The sequence below is a fragment of the Piliocolobus tephrosceles genome, chromosome 1 (genome assembly GCF_002776525.5).
Source record: "Piliocolobus tephrosceles isolate RC106 chromosome 1, ASM277652v3, whole genome shotgun sequence".
Classification (NCBI taxonomy): domain Eukaryota; kingdom Metazoa; phylum Chordata; class Mammalia; order Primates; family Cercopithecidae; genus Piliocolobus; species Piliocolobus tephrosceles.
Window position 1 is genome coordinate 98,733,842 of NC_045434.1, and position 20,335 is coordinate 98,754,176.

Sequence of the window (20,335 nt, forward strand, 5' to 3'; positions counted from 1 at the left end):
GCAAGACTTGCTCTCAGGAACCCAGATTCACCCAGTATCAGTCTGGGGGAATCCCCACCTGGCTCCCACCACCCACCCCACCTTGCTCTGAGAACCCAATGGTTCCTGGAATATCTAGTCATCTTTTCTTTTTAATTCTCCCTGTGGCAGGGAGAGGGTGGAGGCAGCATTGTGCTTATTGGGACACTAGGGTACTGGGAGTAATCCATTGCCTGGGGTGGGAGAGTGGCGGGGAGGAAGAGGTGGTGTTAGGGAAGGAAGCAAATTATTCCTTTGACTTTGGATATGAGGGAACTCGCAAAGGAGGTCTTGGGTGTGAACTCTCAAGGCAAGGAAGGGTTCAGAAGTAGGGGCAATTTCTGCTCACCCCATCCTCTGGCTGCTTGTTTCCCCAGGAAATCCCCAGGAAGGAGAGTGCAGTCAGCAGTCCCTTTCCTTTCCCAGAAGTGGACCACCTCCTCCTGCCTCTATTCCCCTATTCACTCTGCTTTGTCACCTCCTGTCCCCCACATATCATATCCGTCAGAATACTTCCTTTCCCCCTCCCTTCCTGCTCAGGTCGGTAATACCTGCCCTGGTGCCTGTCACTTCCTGGATCACCCACCCCCTTGTGACTGCCAGACCCACCTCTTGACCCACCACTTGCCTGACCCTGGTTCTAAGCCAAGGGGGCTGGGACTAGAGGAATCAGACAAGGGATGGGAGACCAGAAGGGGCAGGGGCAAGAGGAGCTATCACCAGAGAACTCTACTGCCCCTTTCCACTCCCCTATTTGAGATGAGGACAAAGGGGGTGACTAAGCAGTGAAAGACAAAGGGCTTTAGAGTGGTTGCAGCAGTGTGTGTGGGGGTGTTGGCAGCCAGGAGAAGGCACAAAAGCTGCAGTGTCCTAGGCAGCCCCTCAGAAGCCCCCACGCCGGTCCTAGCTCTAGCTGCCCCCAGGGCCAAGCAACCCAGAGTCTATCCTGACTTCTCCCAAGCTGGATCAAGGCAAATAAATGCAATCCTTCCCATCCCCCACCACCATGGCCACATTTGCTGTGTTTCAACAATAGACAGAAAGAAGGCCCAGGGAAAGAGCAAGGAATGAGGAGAGCAGAGGGACCAAACCTCTGCCCTGGCTCTGTGGCAGTTCCCTTGTCTAGCTCAGGTCCTGGTCAGTTCCCACAGCCAAGGATCTGGCCCCACCCTTTGGTACAGTTCCCATTAGGTCAATTCCCAGGCCAGAAGTCTGGCTTTCCCCTCTTTCTCTGCAGTGAAGAATTCCTCCGTCTCTGCTTCCTGGTCTGTCTGCCTCACCCTGCTGCGCTGCTGGTGGGCTGTGTCCCAGGGATCCTGTCTAGGGGATATCTGGGGAAGGCGTCTTTCCAGGCTCAGAGTTGGAGAGTTGTACAGACTCTACGGGTGGGTGGCCCAGCTGGAGTTGAGCTTAGAGGCAGAGGGAGAAAACAGGAACTAGCCTCTAAGGCTGGAAAAGTCTTTGTCCATACACAATTGGGATCAGACTCCTGGTGCTACTACATTTCCATGCTATTGGCCATTACCCAGGAGGGCTATAGCAGGGTCAGAAAGACGTTAGGGAAAGGTGGCTGACGCAAGACGGAAGTGGGGTGTGAGGCATCTCTAAGGGTGCTTCCTGGGTCTATGATTCTGTAGGTTCGGGAAGCCTGGCGGATGTCAGGGTCACCCACAGAGGACCTCCATTCCCCCATGTGGGATGAGGTGGCTCCTACACACCCCGATACTCCCCTCCTCACCACCAATGCCGGTGGCCTTGGCAATCCTATTGTTTTTTGTTTTGGTTTGGCGGGAGCTCTCAGACCCGCCCAGCCCCACTTAGGCTCCTTTCTCCAATCTCAATTTAGGACATCTGGAAATTAGCTGGCTTTCCCGACTCCGATCTTTTGGATTCAGTGATGGGAAGGTAATCGGCAAAGCCTGGGGCTACCCTGTAAGGGCAGGGCTAAGATACAATCCGAGAGCAGGACTAAAGCGGGAGGGCGGCCAAGGCGGAAGGGAGTAGGGAAGGAAGCGCTGCGCGTTCCCGAGATACGCAAGCGGGCTCGGCGAGAGAGCACGAAGTATTTGCCCCTCGCAGGAACGGCAATTTTCCCTTCCTCGCTCCTAGAAAAGCCAGCCAGCAGCTGTGGGAGGAACCGCCCTCAGTAAAGATGATGGCTGTCACCGTTATCTAAACGCAAGTGAAGCCGAGTCACAGGACCCGGATGTTGTCAGGTCGACGGTAAACGACCCTGCCAGCTTCCAAAAGGGCGGCTTCACTGTGCGAATAGGTGAGAAGCCAACAAGGAGGCGCGCTGGAGTCACTTCCGCCCGGTTCTCCTTCCCGCAGTCTACAGCCGGAGTAAGATGGCGGCGCTGAGGGCTGTGTGCGGCCTCCGGGGCATCGCGGCCCAGGTGCTGCGGCCTGGGGCTGGAGTCCGACTGCCGATTCAGCCCAGCAGGTGAGATCGAGGGCAGCCCTCGACACACTTTCTCCAAGTCTAGGGTTTCTCAGGTTGGGGACGCTTTACTCCCCCAGAAAAGAATAACCCAAGACTGTGACCCCATTGTCCATCCCTGATTTCTTGGGCTACAAGATGCGGTGTCGCCCACTCTGGCGAGGGAGGGGAGAGGGTCTAGAGTTCGTTCAGTCCAGAGGTGAAATCAGAATGCACCTCTCCTGTCATACCTGAGTAAAACTCAGCCAAAGAGCCAGAATGCTCGCTGTCTCTGTCGTTGACCTTGAATAAACGCTTTTCTCACGTTCATGTTCACCTGGTTGATAATATCAATACGATGAAAATATAAAGAAGCTAGGATCCCAACCTTGCATGCCCAGGGGTGATGGGTGAAGTTATTCCAGGAATAATTTGTTAGTAGGAATTGAACCTTTAGAGTTCCAGCTTATTTTGCCGAAGCTACATTAACTTCAGATCAGTGACTTGGCATTAAAAAAATCCAGGACATTGGCCGGGCGCGGTGGCTCACGCCAGTAATCCCAGCACTTTGGGAGGCCTAGGCGGGCAGATCATCTGAGGTCGGGAGTTCGAGACCATCCTGACAAACATGGAGAAACCCTATCTCTACTAAAAATACAAAATTAGCCGGGCTTGGTGGCGCATGCCTGTGATCTCAGCTACTTGGGAGGCTGAAGCAGGAGAATCGCTTGAACTCGGGAGGCGGGAGGCGGAGGTTTCAGTGAGCCAAAATCATACCATTGCACTCCAGTCTGGGCAACAAGAGCGAAATTCCATCTCAAAAAAAAAAAAAAAAATTCCAGGACATCCTTCCTGGGTCCCCTTGAGAGTAAATGGGAACACAGGAACCACACACTGTTCAGGCCCTTTCTTTGTCTAGGATTTGTCTTTAACTCCCCAGAGGTGCTCGGCAGTGGCAGCCAGATGTGGAATGGGCACAGCAGTTTGGGGGAGCTGTTATGTACCCAAGCAAAGAAACAGCCCACTGGAAGCCTCCACCTTGGAATGGTGAGTGACCAGAGTTGCTGTCCCAACCCACACCCATCCCTGCCCCCAGCTGATTTCCTTTTCTTTTTGTGAGACAGGGTCTCCCTCTGTCTCCCTGGCTGGAGTGCAGTGGTGCGAAAGTGGCTCACTGTAGTCTTGAACTTCTGGGCTCAAGGCAACCTTCTGTCTCAGCCTCCCCAGAAAGCTAACAACAGGCCTGTGCCACCACAGCTAGCTAATTTTGAAAGTTTTCCTTTTGTAGAGACAGGGTCTTGCTATGTTGACCAGGCTGGTTTCAAACTCCTGGCCTCAGGTAATCCTCCCAACTCAGCCTCCCAAAGTGCTGAGATACAGGCTTAAGCCACCATGCCTGGCCTCCAACTGATTTCTAAGTGCTCTTGAGCTCTCTGTCTTAGGCAAGTTTTAGCCCCTATCCTGTTTGTTTCTTTCACGATGAAATTCAACAGACATAATAGTGATAATAACAGGTATTTGTGAAGTAGAGAAGGAAAGGAAGGATGTTGCAGAAGAAAATAAAGAATGGGTCCCAGTAAATACCCAAAAGTCCTTATCAATTTATTTAAATCTTTTTTTTTTTTTTTTTTTTGAGACGGAGTCTCTCTCTGCCGCCCAGGCTGGAGTGCAGTGGCCGGATCTCAGCTCACTGCAAGCTCCGCCTCCCGTGTTCACGCCATTCTCCTGCCTCAGCCTCCCCAGTAGCTGGGACTACAGGTGCCCACCACCTCACCCAGCTAGTTTTTTGTATTTTTTAGTAGAGACGGGGTTTCACCGTGTTAGCCAGGATGATCTCGATCTGCTGACCTCGTGATCCACCCGTCTCGGCCTCCCAAAGTGCTGGGATTACAGGCTTGAGCCACCGCGCCCAGCCCAATTTAAATCTTAATGCCAGCTTTTCCCATGTTCAATACATGTAAGGTTCACTACATTATCTCCCTCTCCAGACAAGGTGGTGGTTTTCCCGTTGGTACCCAAATGAAACCTATGTGCTTACAAACCATTTTTTTCCTATCAAAACTAGCTCTTCCTTTTGATTTTTGATTTTGATCATTGGCACCCTCATTCCCCTAATCCCTCAGGATTGAAACTTTTTAGTCATCTTTGGCTGTTTTATCTTGCCATCCATGTCTATGTCCAGTAAGTTACCAAACCATGTAGATTCTTTCATAATGTCTCACATCTGGTCATCTCTCCTTTTTAATTTTCATTGCCATCATTCTTATTCAGAGTTATCTTGTATTAGACCCTGATTATTTTAGGAGTCTATTTACTGAGTTTTTGCCACTGATGTTGTCCCCTTTCCATCTATCCTATACAATGTCATCACCTTCATCTTCCCCAAACATTATTTTACCATGTTATTCATACTCTTGCTCAAAAACCTTCAAAGACACTTGCAGTTACTTTCTACAAACTTACAGTAACAATAGCTGAGTGCTTCCCATTTGCCAAACATTTTCGTATGCATTATTTTGTTTAATGTTTACAACAGCTCTATGAAAGTATTACCCCAGTTGTGAGGAAAGTATGGTCTAGGGAGATTAAAACTTGATTAAAGGCCGGGCGTGGTAGCTCACACCTGTAATCTTAGCACTTTGGGAGGCCGAAGTGGGCGGATCACCTGAGGTCAGGAGTTCAAGACCAGCCTGGCCAGCATGGGGAAACCACACCTCTACTAAAAATACAGAAATTAGCCGGGCGTGGTGGCATGCACCTGTAATCCTAGCTACTCAGGAGGCTGAGGCAGGAGAGTCTCTTGAACCTGGGAGGCGGAGGTTGCAGTGAGCCGAGATCATGCCATTGCACTCCAGCCTGGGTGACAGAGCAAGACTGTCTCCAAAAAAAAAAGTTAAGGACACACAGGCAGATTTGTACTCTTTGTGTCTGTCACACTCCAAAGCCCATGATGAAGAATTTTGGTGGATAAGGTGGGCTCTGGTTTCAAATCTCAACTCTCAATTTACCAGTGAATAAAGCACCTATTTATAGCATTATTTTAAGGATTAAATGAGATAACATGTGCCTGGCACATGTAAGTCCCCTATAAGTGTTCATTGTTATTAATGATATGTACAGATAATTGAATCACTGCCCCCTACTTTGTCCCAATACTTATCGTCCCTCTCTTGGAAAGTCCCAATAAGAATTCCACGGATGTTTACTTCCTTGTTTCTAAGATTTGGCCCATGTTGATTTCATAGCCTGGAATGCCTTTTCTCCCTTCTAGCTATCTAAATCATTTCCTATATTTAAGCTCAGATCCTACCTACATGAAATCTTCCCAGTGTTCTTTCCTTTTTTAAAAAACTTAATGGCTAAGGCACTTTCTTGGTTACTTATGAATTTGACCTCTGTTCGTAGTTTTTCACATGTACTTCTTTCCCAAATTAAAATGTAAGCTTCAGATTAGGTGGGCATGGTGGCGTGCGCCTGTGGTCCCAGCTACGTAAGCCGAGATGGTGCCACTGCACTCCAGTCTGGGCGCAGCGTGAGACTCTGTCTCAAAAAAAAAAAAAAAAAAAAACAGTAAACTTCTTAAGGGTAAAAGTTCGTTAGTGGGAGTAAGCATTAGGTATACATTTCCTGACTGGTTGGCCATTCACTGGATACATTTGGAGGGTAGTATATCATAGTAGTTAAGATGTTTGGATCCTGGAGCTAAACAGGTTGGGTTAAAATCCTGGTTCTGCCACTTACTAGTTTTGTGATCCTGGAAAAGTCATTTAAGCTCCATGGCCTCAGTTTATCCAATAAAATGGAGATAATGATAGTACCTATTACTCATAACAGTTGTAGGAATTAAATCAATTAAAGTGTCTAAGGTAGTGCCTGGCACATAATAAAGCTATATAAGTGTTATCTATTATTAAAAAGATATTCTATGCACACTGACTATGAACCATGAAAGAAAGGTATTCTAGGACACACAGAGTGAGATTCATGGTGTCTGTCATCAGAAAGTTTAGATCTTCCTTTTTCCCATCTAAGGGTCCTCTTCTGGTTATAGTGGAGATTAGGAAATTAACAAAGTATGCAATGGTGAGTTAGAAGATCTATAGGAAGAGGCTAACTCCCTGCTGTCTTTGGGGGATCCCAAGGGAATAACCATTTGGCTCTGAACTATTTCCTACTTCTCAGATGTGGACCCACCAAAGGACACAATGGTGAAGAACTTGACCCTGAACTTTGGACCCCAACACCCAGCAGCGCATGGTGTCCTGCGACTAGTGATGGAATTGAGTGGGGAGATGGTGCGGAAGTGTGATCCTCACATTGGGCTCCTGCACCGAGGCACTGAGAAGCTCATTGAATACAAGACCTATCTTCAGGTGTGGGGGGCGAACAGGGGCCTTTTGGTGGGATCTGGGGCTGCTTTAGCCTGGGGCTTTGCCAGTTTGCTCCCCTTAAAACCTGAGGGGAAGAGGGTGTTGAGAGGAGTAACCCGTTCAGGTTACTCTTGGTTGGGTGGATGGAGGGAAGTGGCAGGGGATGCTTGAGTCATCAGGATTTGGTTTATTCAGCAGCAGTGCTTTGAAGCTGGAGCTACACTCAGCTTTTCTCTGGCTGACTTTTTGGCTGGCCCCTTTGCCATTACTTGAGTGCCTCAGTTTCCCTGCTCTTACGTTAGACTAGTGCGTCAAAGCCAGTGTCCCTAGGGGCAGGGAAAGAGAAGAGAGACGTTAACTTGCTAAGATTAACAGCTGATTCTTGTATCTTCCAGCTGTCTATGTTTGTTTTCAAAACATTCAATGAGTCAGAGCAACTGAGAGGGGGTTTATGACAGAGTTTGCCATTTTTAGGAGAACTGTATGACCCAAATGATGAGGGTCAGATTTGAAGGAGTTGGATCTCTAATAGGAAACTGAAGTTTTTTTCTTCATGAAGAAAGGTCGTGATAACAGGATGGTAGGATTAGGATTTAGATCCAGCCCATTGTCGGGGTGAACAGTGACTAGAATGTGATTCCCCAAGAGAGTCTCAGCGATGACAGTTTCTGGTCCCAGAGTCTATGGGTTAACCCCTGTAGCATTAACCCTTGTCACAGTGACATCAGAATAAGAACAGGCTGTCCCAACTAGTAGCATCTTAGCTCCACCCTCTTCCTGGAAGCTGAAGCTGGTTCAGCAGACAGCTAGGACTTAGCTTTTTGGCATTCTGGAGGAAGGACCATTTCTACCTGGTGCTCTGTCTTCCTCAAATACCTCACTCTGGTCGGGCGTGGTGGCTCACACCTGTAATCCCAGTGCTTTGGGAGGCCGAGGAGGGTGGATTACTTGAGGTCAGGAGTTCGAGACCAGCCTGGCCAACAAGGCGAAACCCCATCTCTACTAAAAATACAAAAATTAGCCAGGTGTGGTGGTGTGTGCCTGTAATCCCAGCTACTCGGGAGGCTTGGGAAGGAGAATCACTTGAACCCGGGAGGCAGAAGTTGCAGTGAGCCAGGATCGTGCTACTGCACTCCAGCGCCTGGGCAACAGAGCAAGACTCTGTCTCAAAAAAAAAAAAAAAAAAAAAAAGATTAAAAAAACCCCTCCCAGATATTCTTAAGACTGATTGCCTTTCTCCTTCAGTATCTCAGGTTTTTTGTTTGTTTGTTCGTTTTTTCCCCTGAAACGGAGTCTTGCTCTGTCGCCCAGGCTGGAGCACAGTGGCATGATACTGGCTCACTGCAAACTCTGCCTTCCGAGTTTAAGCAGTTCTCCTGCTTCAGCCCCCGGAGTAGCTGGGATTACAGGCACGCACCACCATGCCGGGCTAATTTTTGTTTGTTTGTTTGTTTTTGAGACGGAGTTTCACTCTTGTTGCCCAGGCTGGAGTGCAATAGCGCGATCACGGCTCACTGCAAACTCCACCTCCCGGGTTCAAGCGATTCTGGTTCCTCAGCCTCCCAAGTAGCTGGGATTACATGTGCCCACCACCACGCCCAGCTAATTTCTGTATTTTTAGTAGAGACGGGGTTTCACCATGTTGGCCAGGCTGGTCTCAAACTCCTGACCTCATGAGCCACCCGCCTTGGCCTCCCAAAGTGCTGGGATTACAGGTGTGAGCCACTGCGCCCGGCCAGTATCTCAGTTTTTTAATTTTTATTATTTTTTGAGATGGAGTTTTGCTCTTGTTGCCTAGGCTAGAGTGCAGTGATATAATCTTGGCTCACTGCAACCTCTGCTTCCTGGGTTCAAGTGATATTTCCTGCCTCAGCCTCCCGAGAAGCTGGGATTACAGGCATGCACCACCACGCCCAGCTAATTTTGTATTTTTAGTAGATTACAGGCGTGAGCCGTGTGCCCAGCTGGGGACTCTTGACAGTAGTATCCTGGAGCTAGCTCATACTGGCTTGCAAGAGTGCAGTTGTGAAATTTTCATGGGTTTTGTGAGCCAGTTGTTGAACACAGCCATTGTTAGAAATTAATTTATATAAACTTATGATTTAATACATTATATTAAAAGCAAAGGTAACATTAGATATTCAAAGCTCATTACTTGATATATCACTGTACAATAATGTTTTACCACATTGTACTATGCTCTGCCTTTGAGGTATTTGCTTTGAATGTGTCTGTATGGTGAAAATACTGTATAATAGTGTGGTACTCTTCCCAATGCTGCATTCAGTTACATGATATTGGTAACTTAAAATTGGCCATTGTGGGAGTAGTTTTACCACGGAAATTGGCAAACACAACAAATCAGAGTCCTCCCTCACTTTGGAGAGCCAGTTTTTCAACATTCACCAGCATACTACTGGTTTGGGGAATATTTTACCTGCCTTATTGGGGCTCCTAAAACTGGAAAGGCTTATGCAGCACCAACTTTTGGTGCCCACTGAGAGCAAGGCTTCAGGCAGCCAGACTGTGGGCTCCTGAGCCTGTTAGATGTGACCCACATTCTTCCCTCTTCCCAGGCCCTTCCATACTTTGACCGGCTAGACTATGTGTCCATGATGTGTAATGAACAGGCCTATTCTCTCGCTGTGGAGAAGTTGCTAAACATCCGGCCTCCTCCCCGGGCACAGTGGATCCGAGGTATGGCCCCCTGGCTTTTTGCATGGCCCACTGTGAGCATAGCACAGTGCCTTTTCCACCACTTCCCCGTTGAACCCAAGCTTAGTGTTCAGACCCCAGGCTCTGCCCAGACCTCTCTGTCTGCCTCAGTGCTTGGCTTCTATATACGGTCTTCTTCTTGTCTTCACAGTGCTGTTTGGAGAAATCACACGGCTGCTGAACCACATCATGGCTGTGACCACACATGCCCTGGATCTTGGGGCCATGACCCCTTTCTTCTGGCTGTTTGAAGAAAGGGAGAAGGTAAGGGAGGGAGGAAAGGATAGGAATAGGGAAGGAAGTGCAGGAAGTAGAGAAGGTATAAAGGAGACAGGAGATTAAAAGAAGAGAGAACATGGGAGAACATTTAGGGGAGAAGGTATGTTTAACTTGGGTTATGTTGGTAGAGACTGTATCATGAGGGGTTGGTTGGGCACAAGAAGGCAGAAGGTTGGAGGTGTAGGCCGTCATAGGACCTGGGGGCCTGGGACTTTGACACTGATTCCCAGCATGTTCTATCAAGATGTTTGAGTTCTACGAGCGAGTGTCTGGAGCCCGAATGCATGCTGCTTATATCCGGCCAGGAGGAGTGCACCAGGTGAGCAGGTCCCCGGCTTCCCCAAACGTCCAGCCCAGGCCTATTTTCCCTGTGGCCACTTGAGGGCAGTGCTGGATGATGAAACTCCAAGCCTGTAGCCCTGGGGGGTTAGCCCTCAGCGGAGGCTATGCCACATTCAATAGCACCTCCGTTTGGCTTCTAGGACCTACCCCTTGGGCTTATGGATGACATTTATGAGTTTTCTAAGAACTTCTCTCTTCGGCTTGATGAGTTGGAGGAGGTAAGCTAGGAGTCAATGGGAAAAATCTCTTTCCCCAACAAGAAGGGCTTGTGGGGTTTTATTCCCCAGTTGTAAAGAAATACAGAGATATTTGAAGAGTGTAAGGAAGAGTATTAACACACCAGTTTTTCTCGATCAATAGATGCTGACCAACAATAGGATCTGGCGAAATCGGACAATTGACATTGGGGTTGTAACAGCAGAAGAAGCACTTAACTATGGTTTTAGGTGAGGGGAATACAACTTCTCTCCTTAGGAGTGGGGATGGGAGTGGGGGAGTTCCAGCCTAATATCTTGTCTTTTAAGACTTGGCATCCTCCTAGTCATACCCTGAATGTGAAGGAGCAACAGGGGAGCCTAAGGAAGAATGAGCCTCCTTACTTAGTTTGTGGAGAGTGGCCCTTATTCCCATTATGCTCTCCACAGCGGAGTGATGCTTCGGGGCTCAGGCATCCAGTGGGACCTGCGGAAGACCCAGCCCTATGATGTTTACGACCAGGTTGACTTTGATGTTCCTGTTGGTTCTCGAGGGGACTGCTATGATAGGTAAGGCCCCAATCCTTTCTCAGCTGATCATCCAGCTAGTTTCCCCTGCCTCTTCTCTTTGCTACTTCCTTCTTTTTTTTTTTTTGAGACGGAGTCTCGCTCTGTCGCCCGGGCTGGAGTGCTGTGGCCGGATCTCAGCTCACTGCAAGCTCCGCCTCCCGGGTTCACGCCATTCTCCTGCCTCAGCCTCCCGAGTAGCTGGGACTACAGGCGCCGCCACCTCGCCCGGCTAGTTTTTTGTATTTTTAGTAGAGACGGGGTTTCACCGTGTTAGCCAGGATGGTCTCGATCTCCTGACCTTGTGATCCGCCCGTCTCGGCCTCCCAAAGTGCTGGGATTACAGGCTTGAGCCACCGCGCCCGGCCTGCTACTTCCTTCTTTACCCTACTTCTCAGTGTCTGTGGGAGCTCTTGTGTGTGTCGGATGAGGTTGCTCTCAAAACACTTTCACATATATGGAATCTTAAAGACGGAGTTTCACTCTTGTTGCCCAGGCTGGAGTGCAATGGCACAATCTCGGCTCTCCCCAACCTCTGCCTCCCAGTTCAAGTGATTTTCCTGCCTCAGCTTCCTGAGTAGCTGGGATTACAGGCATACGCCACCATGCCCAGCTAATTTTTGTATTTTTAGTAGAGATGGGGTTTCTCCATGTTGGTAAGGCTGGTCTCAAGCTCCTGACCTCGGGTGATCCACCCGCCTCAGCCTCCCAAAGTGTTGGGATTACAGGCGTGAGCCACCATACCCGGCCTATGGCATTTTAAAATCTTTACATTATCCTTTTCTTAGATGGAGCTAGCTTTGGCTGCATTTTATAACTGAGAAAGCTGAGGCATAAAAGTTAGGGATTAGCTGGGATTATTCTGCAGGAGTGGCTGAGACTAGAATCCTCCTGATCCAGTGTTCTTTCTAGTAGATTCTAAGCTTCAAATTCTCCTCCTGGGCCGGGCGCAGTGGCTCACACGTGTAATCCCAGCACTTTGGGAGGCCAAGGTGGGTGGATCACTTGAGGTCAGGAATTCAAGACCAGCCTGGCCAACATGGTAAAACCCCATCTCTACTACAAATACAAAAAATTAGCCGGGTGTGGTGGTGCATGCCTGTAAGTCCAGCTACTTGGGAGGCTGAGGCAGGAGAATTGCTTGACCCTGGGAGGTGGAGGATGCAGTGAGCTGAGATGGAGCCACTGCATTCCAGCCTGGGCAACAGAATGAGACTCTCAAAACAAAAAACCAAAACCAAAACCAAAAACAAATTCTCCTCCTGTTTTCTCACCCTGAGTCAGATTTGTTACTGTGTATTTTTTGTTGGTCTGTTTGTTTTATTTTTTGAACCTGGTAGCTGCTGTATATTTTTGTTTGTCCATTTGACTCTCACCCATTCTGTGGTCCAAAAAGTGCTTAAGGAGGTAATTAAAGAAATAAGTACTACAGGCCATGTTCTGAGAAAATAAGGAGAGGGTTTGGGGAAGCACCCAAGAGTAGAAGCAAAAGACTACAGGGGGCTGGGCATGGTGGCTCATGCCTATAATCCCAGCACTTTGGGAGACCAAAGCGGGCAGTCACTTGAGCTCAGGAGTTGGAGATCAGCCTGGGCAGCAAGGTGAAACCTCGTCTCTACAAAAAATACTCGAATGTGGTGGTGCATGCCTGTAATCCAGGCTACTTTGGAGACTGAGACGGGAGGATCACTTGAGCCCAGGAGTTCTAGGCTGCAGTAAGCTGTGAAACCCTGTCTCAAAAAAAAAAAAAAAAAAAGACTGCAGGGTTTATATGGGTGGCCAAGCCAAGCAGAGACGCTGTACTTGGAGAAAAGAGTGGGGAGAGTTGACCTAACCCTTTTGAGGGTGGCCAAAGGGCATCCTTCCCAGCCCCACACCTGCTCCTCTGACTGTTCTTCTCTTGCTCTGTCTCATCTACTTCAGGTACCTGTGCCGAGTGGAGGAGATGCGCCAGTCCCTGAGAATTATTGCACAGTGTCTAAACAAGATGCCTCCTGGGGAGATCAAGGTTGATGATGCCAAAGTGTCTCCACCTAAGCGAGCAGAGATGAAGGTTGGCTGCAGGGAGGGGAAAGCGTGGGGTGTTGGAAAGGGGCCAGTGGCTGGGGAGGAATATCCTTGAATTAAATCCTGTCTTTCAGTTTTCTTTCTTTTTTTTTTGAGACAGAGTCTTACTCTTATTGCCCAGACTGGAGTGCAATCTTGGCTCACTGCAACCTCCACCTTCCAGGTTCAAGCAATTCTTCTGCCTCAGCCTCCCAAGTAGCTGGGATTACCGGCATGTGCCACTATGCCCAGCTAATTTTTTGTATGCAGTAGAGACAGGGTTTCACCATGTTGGTCAGGGTGGTCTCGAACTCTTGACCTCAGGTGATCCACCTGCCTTGGCCTCCCAAAGTGCTGGAATTACAGGCGTGAGCCACCACGCCCAACCCAGTTTTCTTTTTATAGAGAATTCACTGTATAGTAAGAGATTATTTTAAAATTTTTTAAATTATTATTATTTTTGAGACGGAGTCTCGCTCTTCGCCAGGCTGGAGTGCAGTGGCGTGATCTCAGCTTACTGCAACCTCTGTCTCCTGGGTTCAAGCAATTCTCCTGCCTTAGCCTCCTGAGTAGCTGGGATTACAGGCACCCACCACCACGCCCAGCTAATTTTCGTATTTTTAGTAGAGACGGAGTTTCACTGTGTTGGCCAGGCTGGTCTTGAACTCCTGACCTCGTGATCTGCCCACCTTGGCTTCCCAAAGTGCTGGGATTACAAGCGTGAGTCACCGCGCATGGCCATATAAGAGATTCTTAATCTTCCATATTTCTCCTGTTTTATTCTGTATCCTCTCTGCTTACTGACTGACATGTGGCTTTAGTCTCCCAGAGGGTAGAGATTATTTTCTGTGCTGGAGAAGGCCTAGGAGACAGAGTTTGGATTTGGTTTATTGATGCTCCTTTTTCCTCTCTTCAGACTTCCATGGAGTCACTGATTCATCACTTTAAGTTGTATACTGAGGGCTACCAAGTTCCTCCAGGAGCCACATACACTGCCATTGAGGCTCCCAAGGTGAGGAGAGGAGGGGAAGGAAAAGACCATATGTAGAGTAGGTACCTAAAGGTTAGGTGTTTATCAAGACGCTCATTCATCAATGAGAGAGAAAACAGGAGGATGCATAGAGGTTTTGTTGGCAGAGAAAAACACTCTTCCTGTTAATAGAGACATCCAACCTTCTTCCTTGAACAGGGAGAGTTTGGGGTATACCTGGTATCTGATGGCAGCAGCCGCCCTTATCGATGCAAGATCAAGGCTCCTGGTTTTGCCCATCTGGTAAGAATCAATCCCAGTAACTTTAACTCCATGTAATTAAACCTGACCTTGGTTGAGGTTTTTTTTGAACTCTTCTTTCTCCCCCCACCTTGCAAGTCTTAACCTAACATTGTTGCCATCTCAATCTCCCTAGGCTGGTTTGGACAAGATGTCTAAGGGACACATGTTGGCAGATGTCGTTGCCATCATAGGTACGAGGCCTATTGTGTAGTAGAGGTGTCCTAGACAAAGGAGTTGGGGACGCCTACTGGGGATAGAAAGAGAACACTTCCTGTTCACCATAGGCCATGGCATGGCCTCGAGTCCTCAATCTCTTGAGCACAGTAACAGGTTCTGGATCTTGGGTAACACCACTTTGTTTGTTTGTTTGTTTTGCCTCACAACAGGAAGATAAGTAACACCACTTTTTCCCTCCATCCTTTCACCTAGGTACCCAAGATATTGTATTTGGAGAAGTAGATCGGTGAGCAGGGGAGCAGCGTTTGATCCCCCATGCCTATCAGCTTCTTCTGTGGAGCCTGTCCCTCACTGGAAATTGGCCTGTGTGTCTGTGTGTGTGTGTGCGTATGTGTGTACATGTTCATGTACACTTGGCTGTCAGGCTTTCTGTGCATGTACTGAAAAAGGAGAAATTATAATAAATTAGCCGTCTTGCGGCCCCTAGGCCTAAACTTCTGGTATGTGTTTCTCAGTATCTTAGTGTCCTTCACTTGGACTGTGAACCTAAGACTGTTCATTAACCCTCCATTCCTGTTAGATTCAGTCAGGTCTTTGCAATTTTTCCTGCTCATCTCCACCCCCTTCTCTGACTCTTGTCCTTTCCACTTCTCTATTCCCCGTTTCCTCTTTCCCCTAGTTCCCTCCTTGCCCAAACCTTCTCAGTGCCCACATAAATTGGTAAACCACTCCAATCAAGACCTGGGGTAAAGTTCTAGTTGGGAGGGAAAGGGCTATAGTGGGGTCTGAGGGAATGTCGACGGGCAGTTTAGCACAGATAAATCTCTGAACCAGGTGGAGTGGGAAATGGCAGATGTAGACAGTCTTTCCTGAGTGTGAGTCTCCTCATTCTATGGGTTAGGAGTTGGTCATTGAAGGGCTGACGCTTAAGAGCTCAGATCTCCCAACTCCCTTAGTTGGCCCTTCCGGGAGCCGCCCGGTCTCTTGCGCAGGAAGGGGAAGGGGCCAAAGCGTGGGGGAAGGCGTGGCAGGAAGAGGGGGACTCTGTGGTCAGGGAACTGCTTGCTGAGCACAGCTGCACAGTGCTGTCAGGAAGGCCGATCTCCAGCCCAAGATGATTCCAGCAGTGGTCTTGCTCTTACTCCTTTTGGTTGAACAAGCAGGTAAGAGGGTTTGGTGAGGATAGCGTGAGCTGGCTCCAGGGTGGAAATCCAGAGCATGGGTCTGAGGGCCAAGTCAAACACAGATGAAAGAAGACTGACAGTGGGCAGGTGGGCATAGGGAAACCCTGCGGCTAGTCCTATCCAGCCCCGACCCAGGGCACCAGACTTATAGTTCCTTCTTTCTTGTTGCCTTCTTACCTCATTCCAGACTTTTCTTCATATTATTATTACTATTATTTTGGAGACAGAGTCTTGCTGTGTCACCCAGGCTGGAGTGCAGTGGCGCAATCTCTACTCACTGCAACCTCCACCTCCTGGGTTCAAGCGATTCTCCTGCCTCAGGCTCTCGAGTAGCTGGGATTACAGGCACCCGCCACCACGCCCGGCTAAGTTTAGTATTTTTTAGTAGAAACCGGGTTTCATCATGTTGACCAGGGTGGTCTTGAACTCCTGACTCAAGTGATCCACCCACCTCGACCTCCCAAAGTGCTAGGGATTACAGGTGTGAGCCACTGCACTCAGCTATTATTATTATTTTAAAAAGACGGTCTTGCTGTGTTGGCCACATAGGTCTTGAACTCCTGGCCTCAAGCAGTTCTCCCACCTCAGCCTCCCAAAGCACTACTGTGCCTGGTTGACTTTTCTCTTTTCAGGGTTGATAGAAAGTGGCAGGGGAAGGGTCTGGTTGTATGGCATGAAGGGCGGGTCTAGTGAAAAGCTTTGTTTCCCATGATCAGCGTTTCCCATGGGGTGCATTTGGTCTTATCTGCTGGGAGCTGATCTCTAGCTGGTTTAATATACAAAGCACTCTTGGCGCCTGTAATCCCAGCTACTCAGAAGGCTGAGGCAGGAGAATCACTTGAAGCCAGGAGGTAGAGGTTGCAGTGAGCCAAGATTGCAGCATTGCACTCTAGCCTGGGCGACAGAGCGAGACCCCGTCTCAAGAAAAAGAAAAAAAAAAGATTTTATATATATATATATAGAGAGAGAGAGAACCCTTTAGGAAGGTAGGGATCTGTTCTTGTGCTTGGGAGTAGGGCAAGGATATAGCCAAGACAAACAGACGGGATTGCTTTTTCTATGGGTCATTGCTAATGCTCCATTCAGTCAGCAGTTGATATGAGGATGGGCAGCATGAGATGCCCAGTTCCAGAGACCTGAGCGTGAGCTGAGAAATAGAGGCAGAAATGGGAAGGTCTCTGCAGCTCTACGGCTCCAGTCACTATCTAAGAATTCCCACTCTTTGTTCACTCTGGGTTGTGTGTGCCAGATTGGTGTGTGTGTGTGTTGGTGGCAGCTGGGTGTCGGGGAGGAGGAGGTCAGTAAACTTCAGGGAAACTGTGGAAATTGAAAGACAATGACTGGGGAGGAATTCCAGCAGCCTAGCTGAGAAGGTGGGAGCAAGTATTAAGTTAACCACTGGTCTGCTGCCGTGGGATGAAGAGGGAGGAGGCCCGCTGAGGCCCAAAGGAAAGCATGGGCTTTAGAGGCAGAAAACCTGCATTTGAGTTCCAGCTCTGTCGCTTAACTCTGTGGCTCTGAGTGAGTTACTTAGCTTTTCCGAGCCTTGGTTTCGTCACCCATAAAATGGCAATGATGATGTTTCCCTCACAGGGTAGTTTTAAGATTTGTGCAATATCATGTGTGTGAAAGAGTGTTGCAGAATAAAAAGTACTTGACCCATGTCAGTAATTGACCGGCATTAGTCACATGTTCCCTACTAGTCTTCTGATAGGGGGTGAGAGCAGTCTCTGGCACCCAAACTTGATTTGATTTTTTTAAATTGCACAAAACTTCCCCCTCAGAGGCCCAGAGAGTGAGTAATAGGGCAGAGTAACAGGAGCTGGTATCCATATAGCTGTGGTCATTCCCCTAGCCTTGTGTTCAGAGCCAAAGGTATCTGTACGGTCTGGGAAAAACAGACACTTTTTTTTTTTTTTTTTTTTACATATTTAAGTGTCTTGTGGCGGGACAGAAAGCAGCAAGGCTGAGGCTAGGAGATGACCAATGACAGAGTAATTGCCTTCTCTCCCTTCCCCAGCTCACATCCTTCCTGTCCAGCCCTCAGCCACAGGTCACAGGACTTAGTAGAGACACTTCTGTGGTTTCTTCACTGAAATTTGCCACTGCCTCTCCCTCCCACTACCCCTCTCGGCTGAGGTTTTTGTTTCAGTCGGGTGGACTCAGATGGGTCCCTTGAGGTGGATAAATCGCTCAATGGTGCCTGAAAAACCCACAATGCTACAAAGAAAAGGTTGGGGGCTGAGGGGGAAGGCCTCAATTATTAGTCCACATAAGTCCCATCTCAATAGAACCCTCACACTTCCTATCCTAGCCTGACCTTACGGTGGGGGAGAAGAGGGGAAGGTAAGGGCAGTGGGAGGCCAGAGAGAAACAGAATTTCTTCCCTTAGACGTTCCCTTAGACGGCTCCCCTCCAGGCTTTGTCCTACCTCCCAGAGCCCCTTCCCTTCTCTCCTCTGAGTACGAGTTCCTCCCTGATGCCCCTGACCCCACGGGCACCCTCTATCCCCTCAGCGGCCCTGGGAGAGCCTCAGCTCTGCTATATCCTGGATGCCATCCTCTTTCTGTATGGAATTGTCCTCACCCTCCTCTACTGTCGACTGAAGGTAGCGCTGGGCAGGGTGGGGTAAGGGGCTGGAAGGGGAAGTGGGAGGGGGGCAGCAGCAAGGATTCGAAGAGAAGGAATAAAAGGGGCTCCCCGACAAAGTGTGCAGGGAAGGGGCATGGGCCACTAACTTCCCCTTTTCTGATAACCTTTCCCTCATTCCAGATCCAAGTGCGAAAGGCAGCTATAGCCAGCTATGAGGTATGAACCCTCCCACACCTGGTGTCAACAACTTTTCAGAGCTTCAGCCCTTCTGGGGCTCCAGCCTGGGATTCCGGGCCTCTGGGAGGGCATGCCTCTCAGGTGCTGACCTGCATACACCTCAGAGGCCTTCCTCCCACCTTACCTAGCCAAGCCAGAAGTAAAATATTCGACAGGTGACAGGGAAGAATCAAGCATAGAGTGACAAAGAATATGTGAGAGACTTGGATGTGGTATGTCGGGTGTATATGTGTGCTTGTAGCCATGTGGGCAAATAGGCATCCATGGTCCAGAGCATCCATGTGAGTGCCCTCTCACATGGTGGCTGGCCGCCCACGCCCCATGCCTCCCTGGGTGGGGCAGATGCTGAGGGACCCTGGAGAAGGCGTGGGTCTCTAATGCTTTGCTTCTTTTGTCTCTGCAGAAATCAGATGGTGTTTACACGGTAAGTGTGCCTGCCTCCCCTACCTGGGAAGTCAGCAGAAGAGGGTGGGATTTTGAGCGATCTTTGGAAGGGGCGGGGCCTGTGGAGGTGGGAGGGGCCTCTGATGGGCTCCAGCTCCTGATCACCCTTTGACTCCCACCTCCAGGGCCTGAGCACCAGGAACCAGGAAACTTATGAGACTCTGAAGCATGAGAAACCACCACAGTAGCTTTAGAATAGATGCGGTCAAATTCTTCTTCGGCTTCTGGTTCTTCCAGCCCTCATGGTTGGCATCACATATGCCTGCATGCCAATAACATCAGCTGGTCCTACCCCTATAATGATCCTGTGCCCTAAATTAATATACACCAGTGATTCTTCCTCCCCGTTAAAGACTAATGCTCAGATGCTATTCACGGATGTTTATATTCTAGTCTCACTCTCTTGTCCCACCCTTCTTCTCTTCCCCATCCCCAACTCCAGCTAAAATATGGGAAGGGAGAACCCCCAATAAAACTGCCATGGACTGGACTCCATTCATTCATTTATCATATATTTATTCAGTCTCTACTAAGCACCAGATACAGTTTTTCACTTCCAGAACTCATAGTCTAAAGGACTTCAGGGCTATTTTGCTGACTGAGGGGTAAATGTTGACTATGGCTGGGGGAGGGATAAAACCTTTGACCTCCAGGTGCTCTGAGGATGGAGCTGGAGCAGGTACTAGTGTGTTAGGAGTCTAGGCATATTTGGAAACATAAGAAATGACTTCTGTATCAGCATGGCCTTCTGTGTTTGATGATTGAACCAAGGTTGGGTTGTAGGGGAGCCTGGGTGTCCCCAGATGGTCACCAATCCAGACAGCACCAATCCAGTACATGCATATGGGAATCAGCATAGCTGAAAAGCCAAATATGCAGAATGGATGGTATGACTAGGCATGTGTGAAGCTCCTAATGGAAGGTTTTATAGGAATAGTGAATTTTCATGGCGTCTGGGGCAAGTGGGAGCTTAGAGGGCCAGATGGGTTAGTGGTAGTTAAAGCAAAGGGAAATAAGTTGGGTCCAAATGGCGGGTCATCTCCCTCAAGTGCATGGGTGGTGGTCAAGGCCCTGTCAATGCCTGTCCTGTTTTCAGAGTTATGAGGAATATTTGCCTGGAAGAATTTAAACCACAGGAGATGCTGCCAGTCCTACTTGTGACCCACAGTCTTTTCAGAATGGGTCTAGAGACTCCAAGCTTACCCCTGGCATAACCCCCAACCTCCACAGTGCTGCACAACACTTCACACTGCACAGCGACTTACACTTTTCAAAGTATTTTCCAGTTCATTGTACCATTTGTTCTGCTAATTAACCCTGTGAGGAAATTCAGGCTCTTTGAGGTTAATTAACCTGTCCAAGTTTAGCTTGCAAGGAACCGACTGAGATCACTTTCGTCTCTGCACATTTTGCCACATGAGAAAAAGCGGATATTGGGAAAGAGAAGGGGTAGTGAGTAATCATGAATGGTGAGGGTC

At 48.8% G+C, this 20,335-nt stretch overlaps 2 protein-coding genes across 3 annotated transcripts; both read left to right on the plus strand.

Moving 5' to 3' along the window:
• The first annotated feature begins 1,693 nt into the window (after window positions 1-1,693).
• On the plus strand, window positions 1,694-14,894 carry NDUFS2 (NADH:ubiquinone oxidoreductase core subunit S2). Of its 2 annotated transcripts, XM_023214311.3 has the most exons (15): window positions 1,694-1,923; window positions 2,128-2,461; window positions 3,378-3,484; window positions 6,620-6,810; window positions 9,384-9,504; window positions 9,674-9,786; window positions 10,046-10,120; window positions 10,284-10,361; window positions 10,504-10,589; window positions 10,788-10,907; window positions 12,828-12,957; window positions 13,867-13,962; window positions 14,140-14,223; window positions 14,357-14,414; window positions 14,653-14,894. In XM_023214311.3, exons 2-15 carry the CDS (start codon window positions 2,367-2,369, stop codon window positions 14,688-14,690), a joined length of 1,392 nt encoding a protein of 463 aa, XP_023070079.1. In that variant the 5' UTR covers window positions 1,694-1,923; window positions 2,128-2,366; the 3' UTR covers window positions 14,691-14,894. The 2 variants fall into 2 exon arrangements, with proteins under 2 accessions (XP_023070079.1, XP_023070080.1); XM_023214312.2 differs by lacking the exon at window positions 1,694-1,923 and having other exon boundaries at window positions 2,321-2,461; window positions 3,357-3,484.
• A 512-nt stretch (window positions 14,895-15,406) lies between these two features.
• On the plus strand, window positions 15,407-19,352 carry FCER1G (Fc fragment of IgE receptor Ig). The gene is made up of 5 exons (XM_023214313.1): window positions 15,407-15,563; window positions 18,101-18,192; window positions 18,357-18,392; window positions 18,817-18,837; window positions 18,983-19,352. Exons 1-5 carry the CDS (start codon window positions 15,515-15,517, stop codon window positions 19,043-19,045), a joined length of 261 nt encoding a protein of 86 aa, XP_023070081.1. The 5' UTR covers window positions 15,407-15,514; the 3' UTR covers window positions 19,046-19,352.
• Window positions 19,353-20,335: the final 983 nt, after the last annotated feature.

Bases quoted from the DNA above. Each gene is read 5' to 3' on its own strand.
- NDUFS2 (XM_023214311.3), top strand. From the start codon at position 2,367: ATGGCGGCGCTGAGGGCTGTGTGCGGCCTCCGGGGCATCGCGGCCCAG. The intron at 10,362-10,503 runs GTAAGCTAGGAG...CTCGATCAATAG, and splicing joins GGCTTGATGAGTTGGAGGAG to ATGCTGACCAACAATAGGAT. The intron at 14,415-14,652 runs GTACGAGGCCTA...CCTTTCACCTAG, and splicing joins AGATGTCGTTGCCATCATAG to GTACCCAAGATATTGTATTT.
- FCER1G (XM_023214313.1), top strand. From the start codon at position 15,515: ATGATTCCAGCAGTGGTCTTGCTCTTACTCCTTTTGGTTGAACAAGCA. The intron at 15,564-18,100 runs GTAAGAGGGTTT...CTATCCCCTCAG, and splicing joins CCTTTTGGTTGAACAAGCAG to CGGCCCTGGGAGAGCCTCAG. The intron at 18,838-18,982 runs GTAAGTGTGCCT...TCCCACCTCCAG, and splicing joins AATCAGATGGTGTTTACACG to GGCCTGAGCACCAGGAACCA.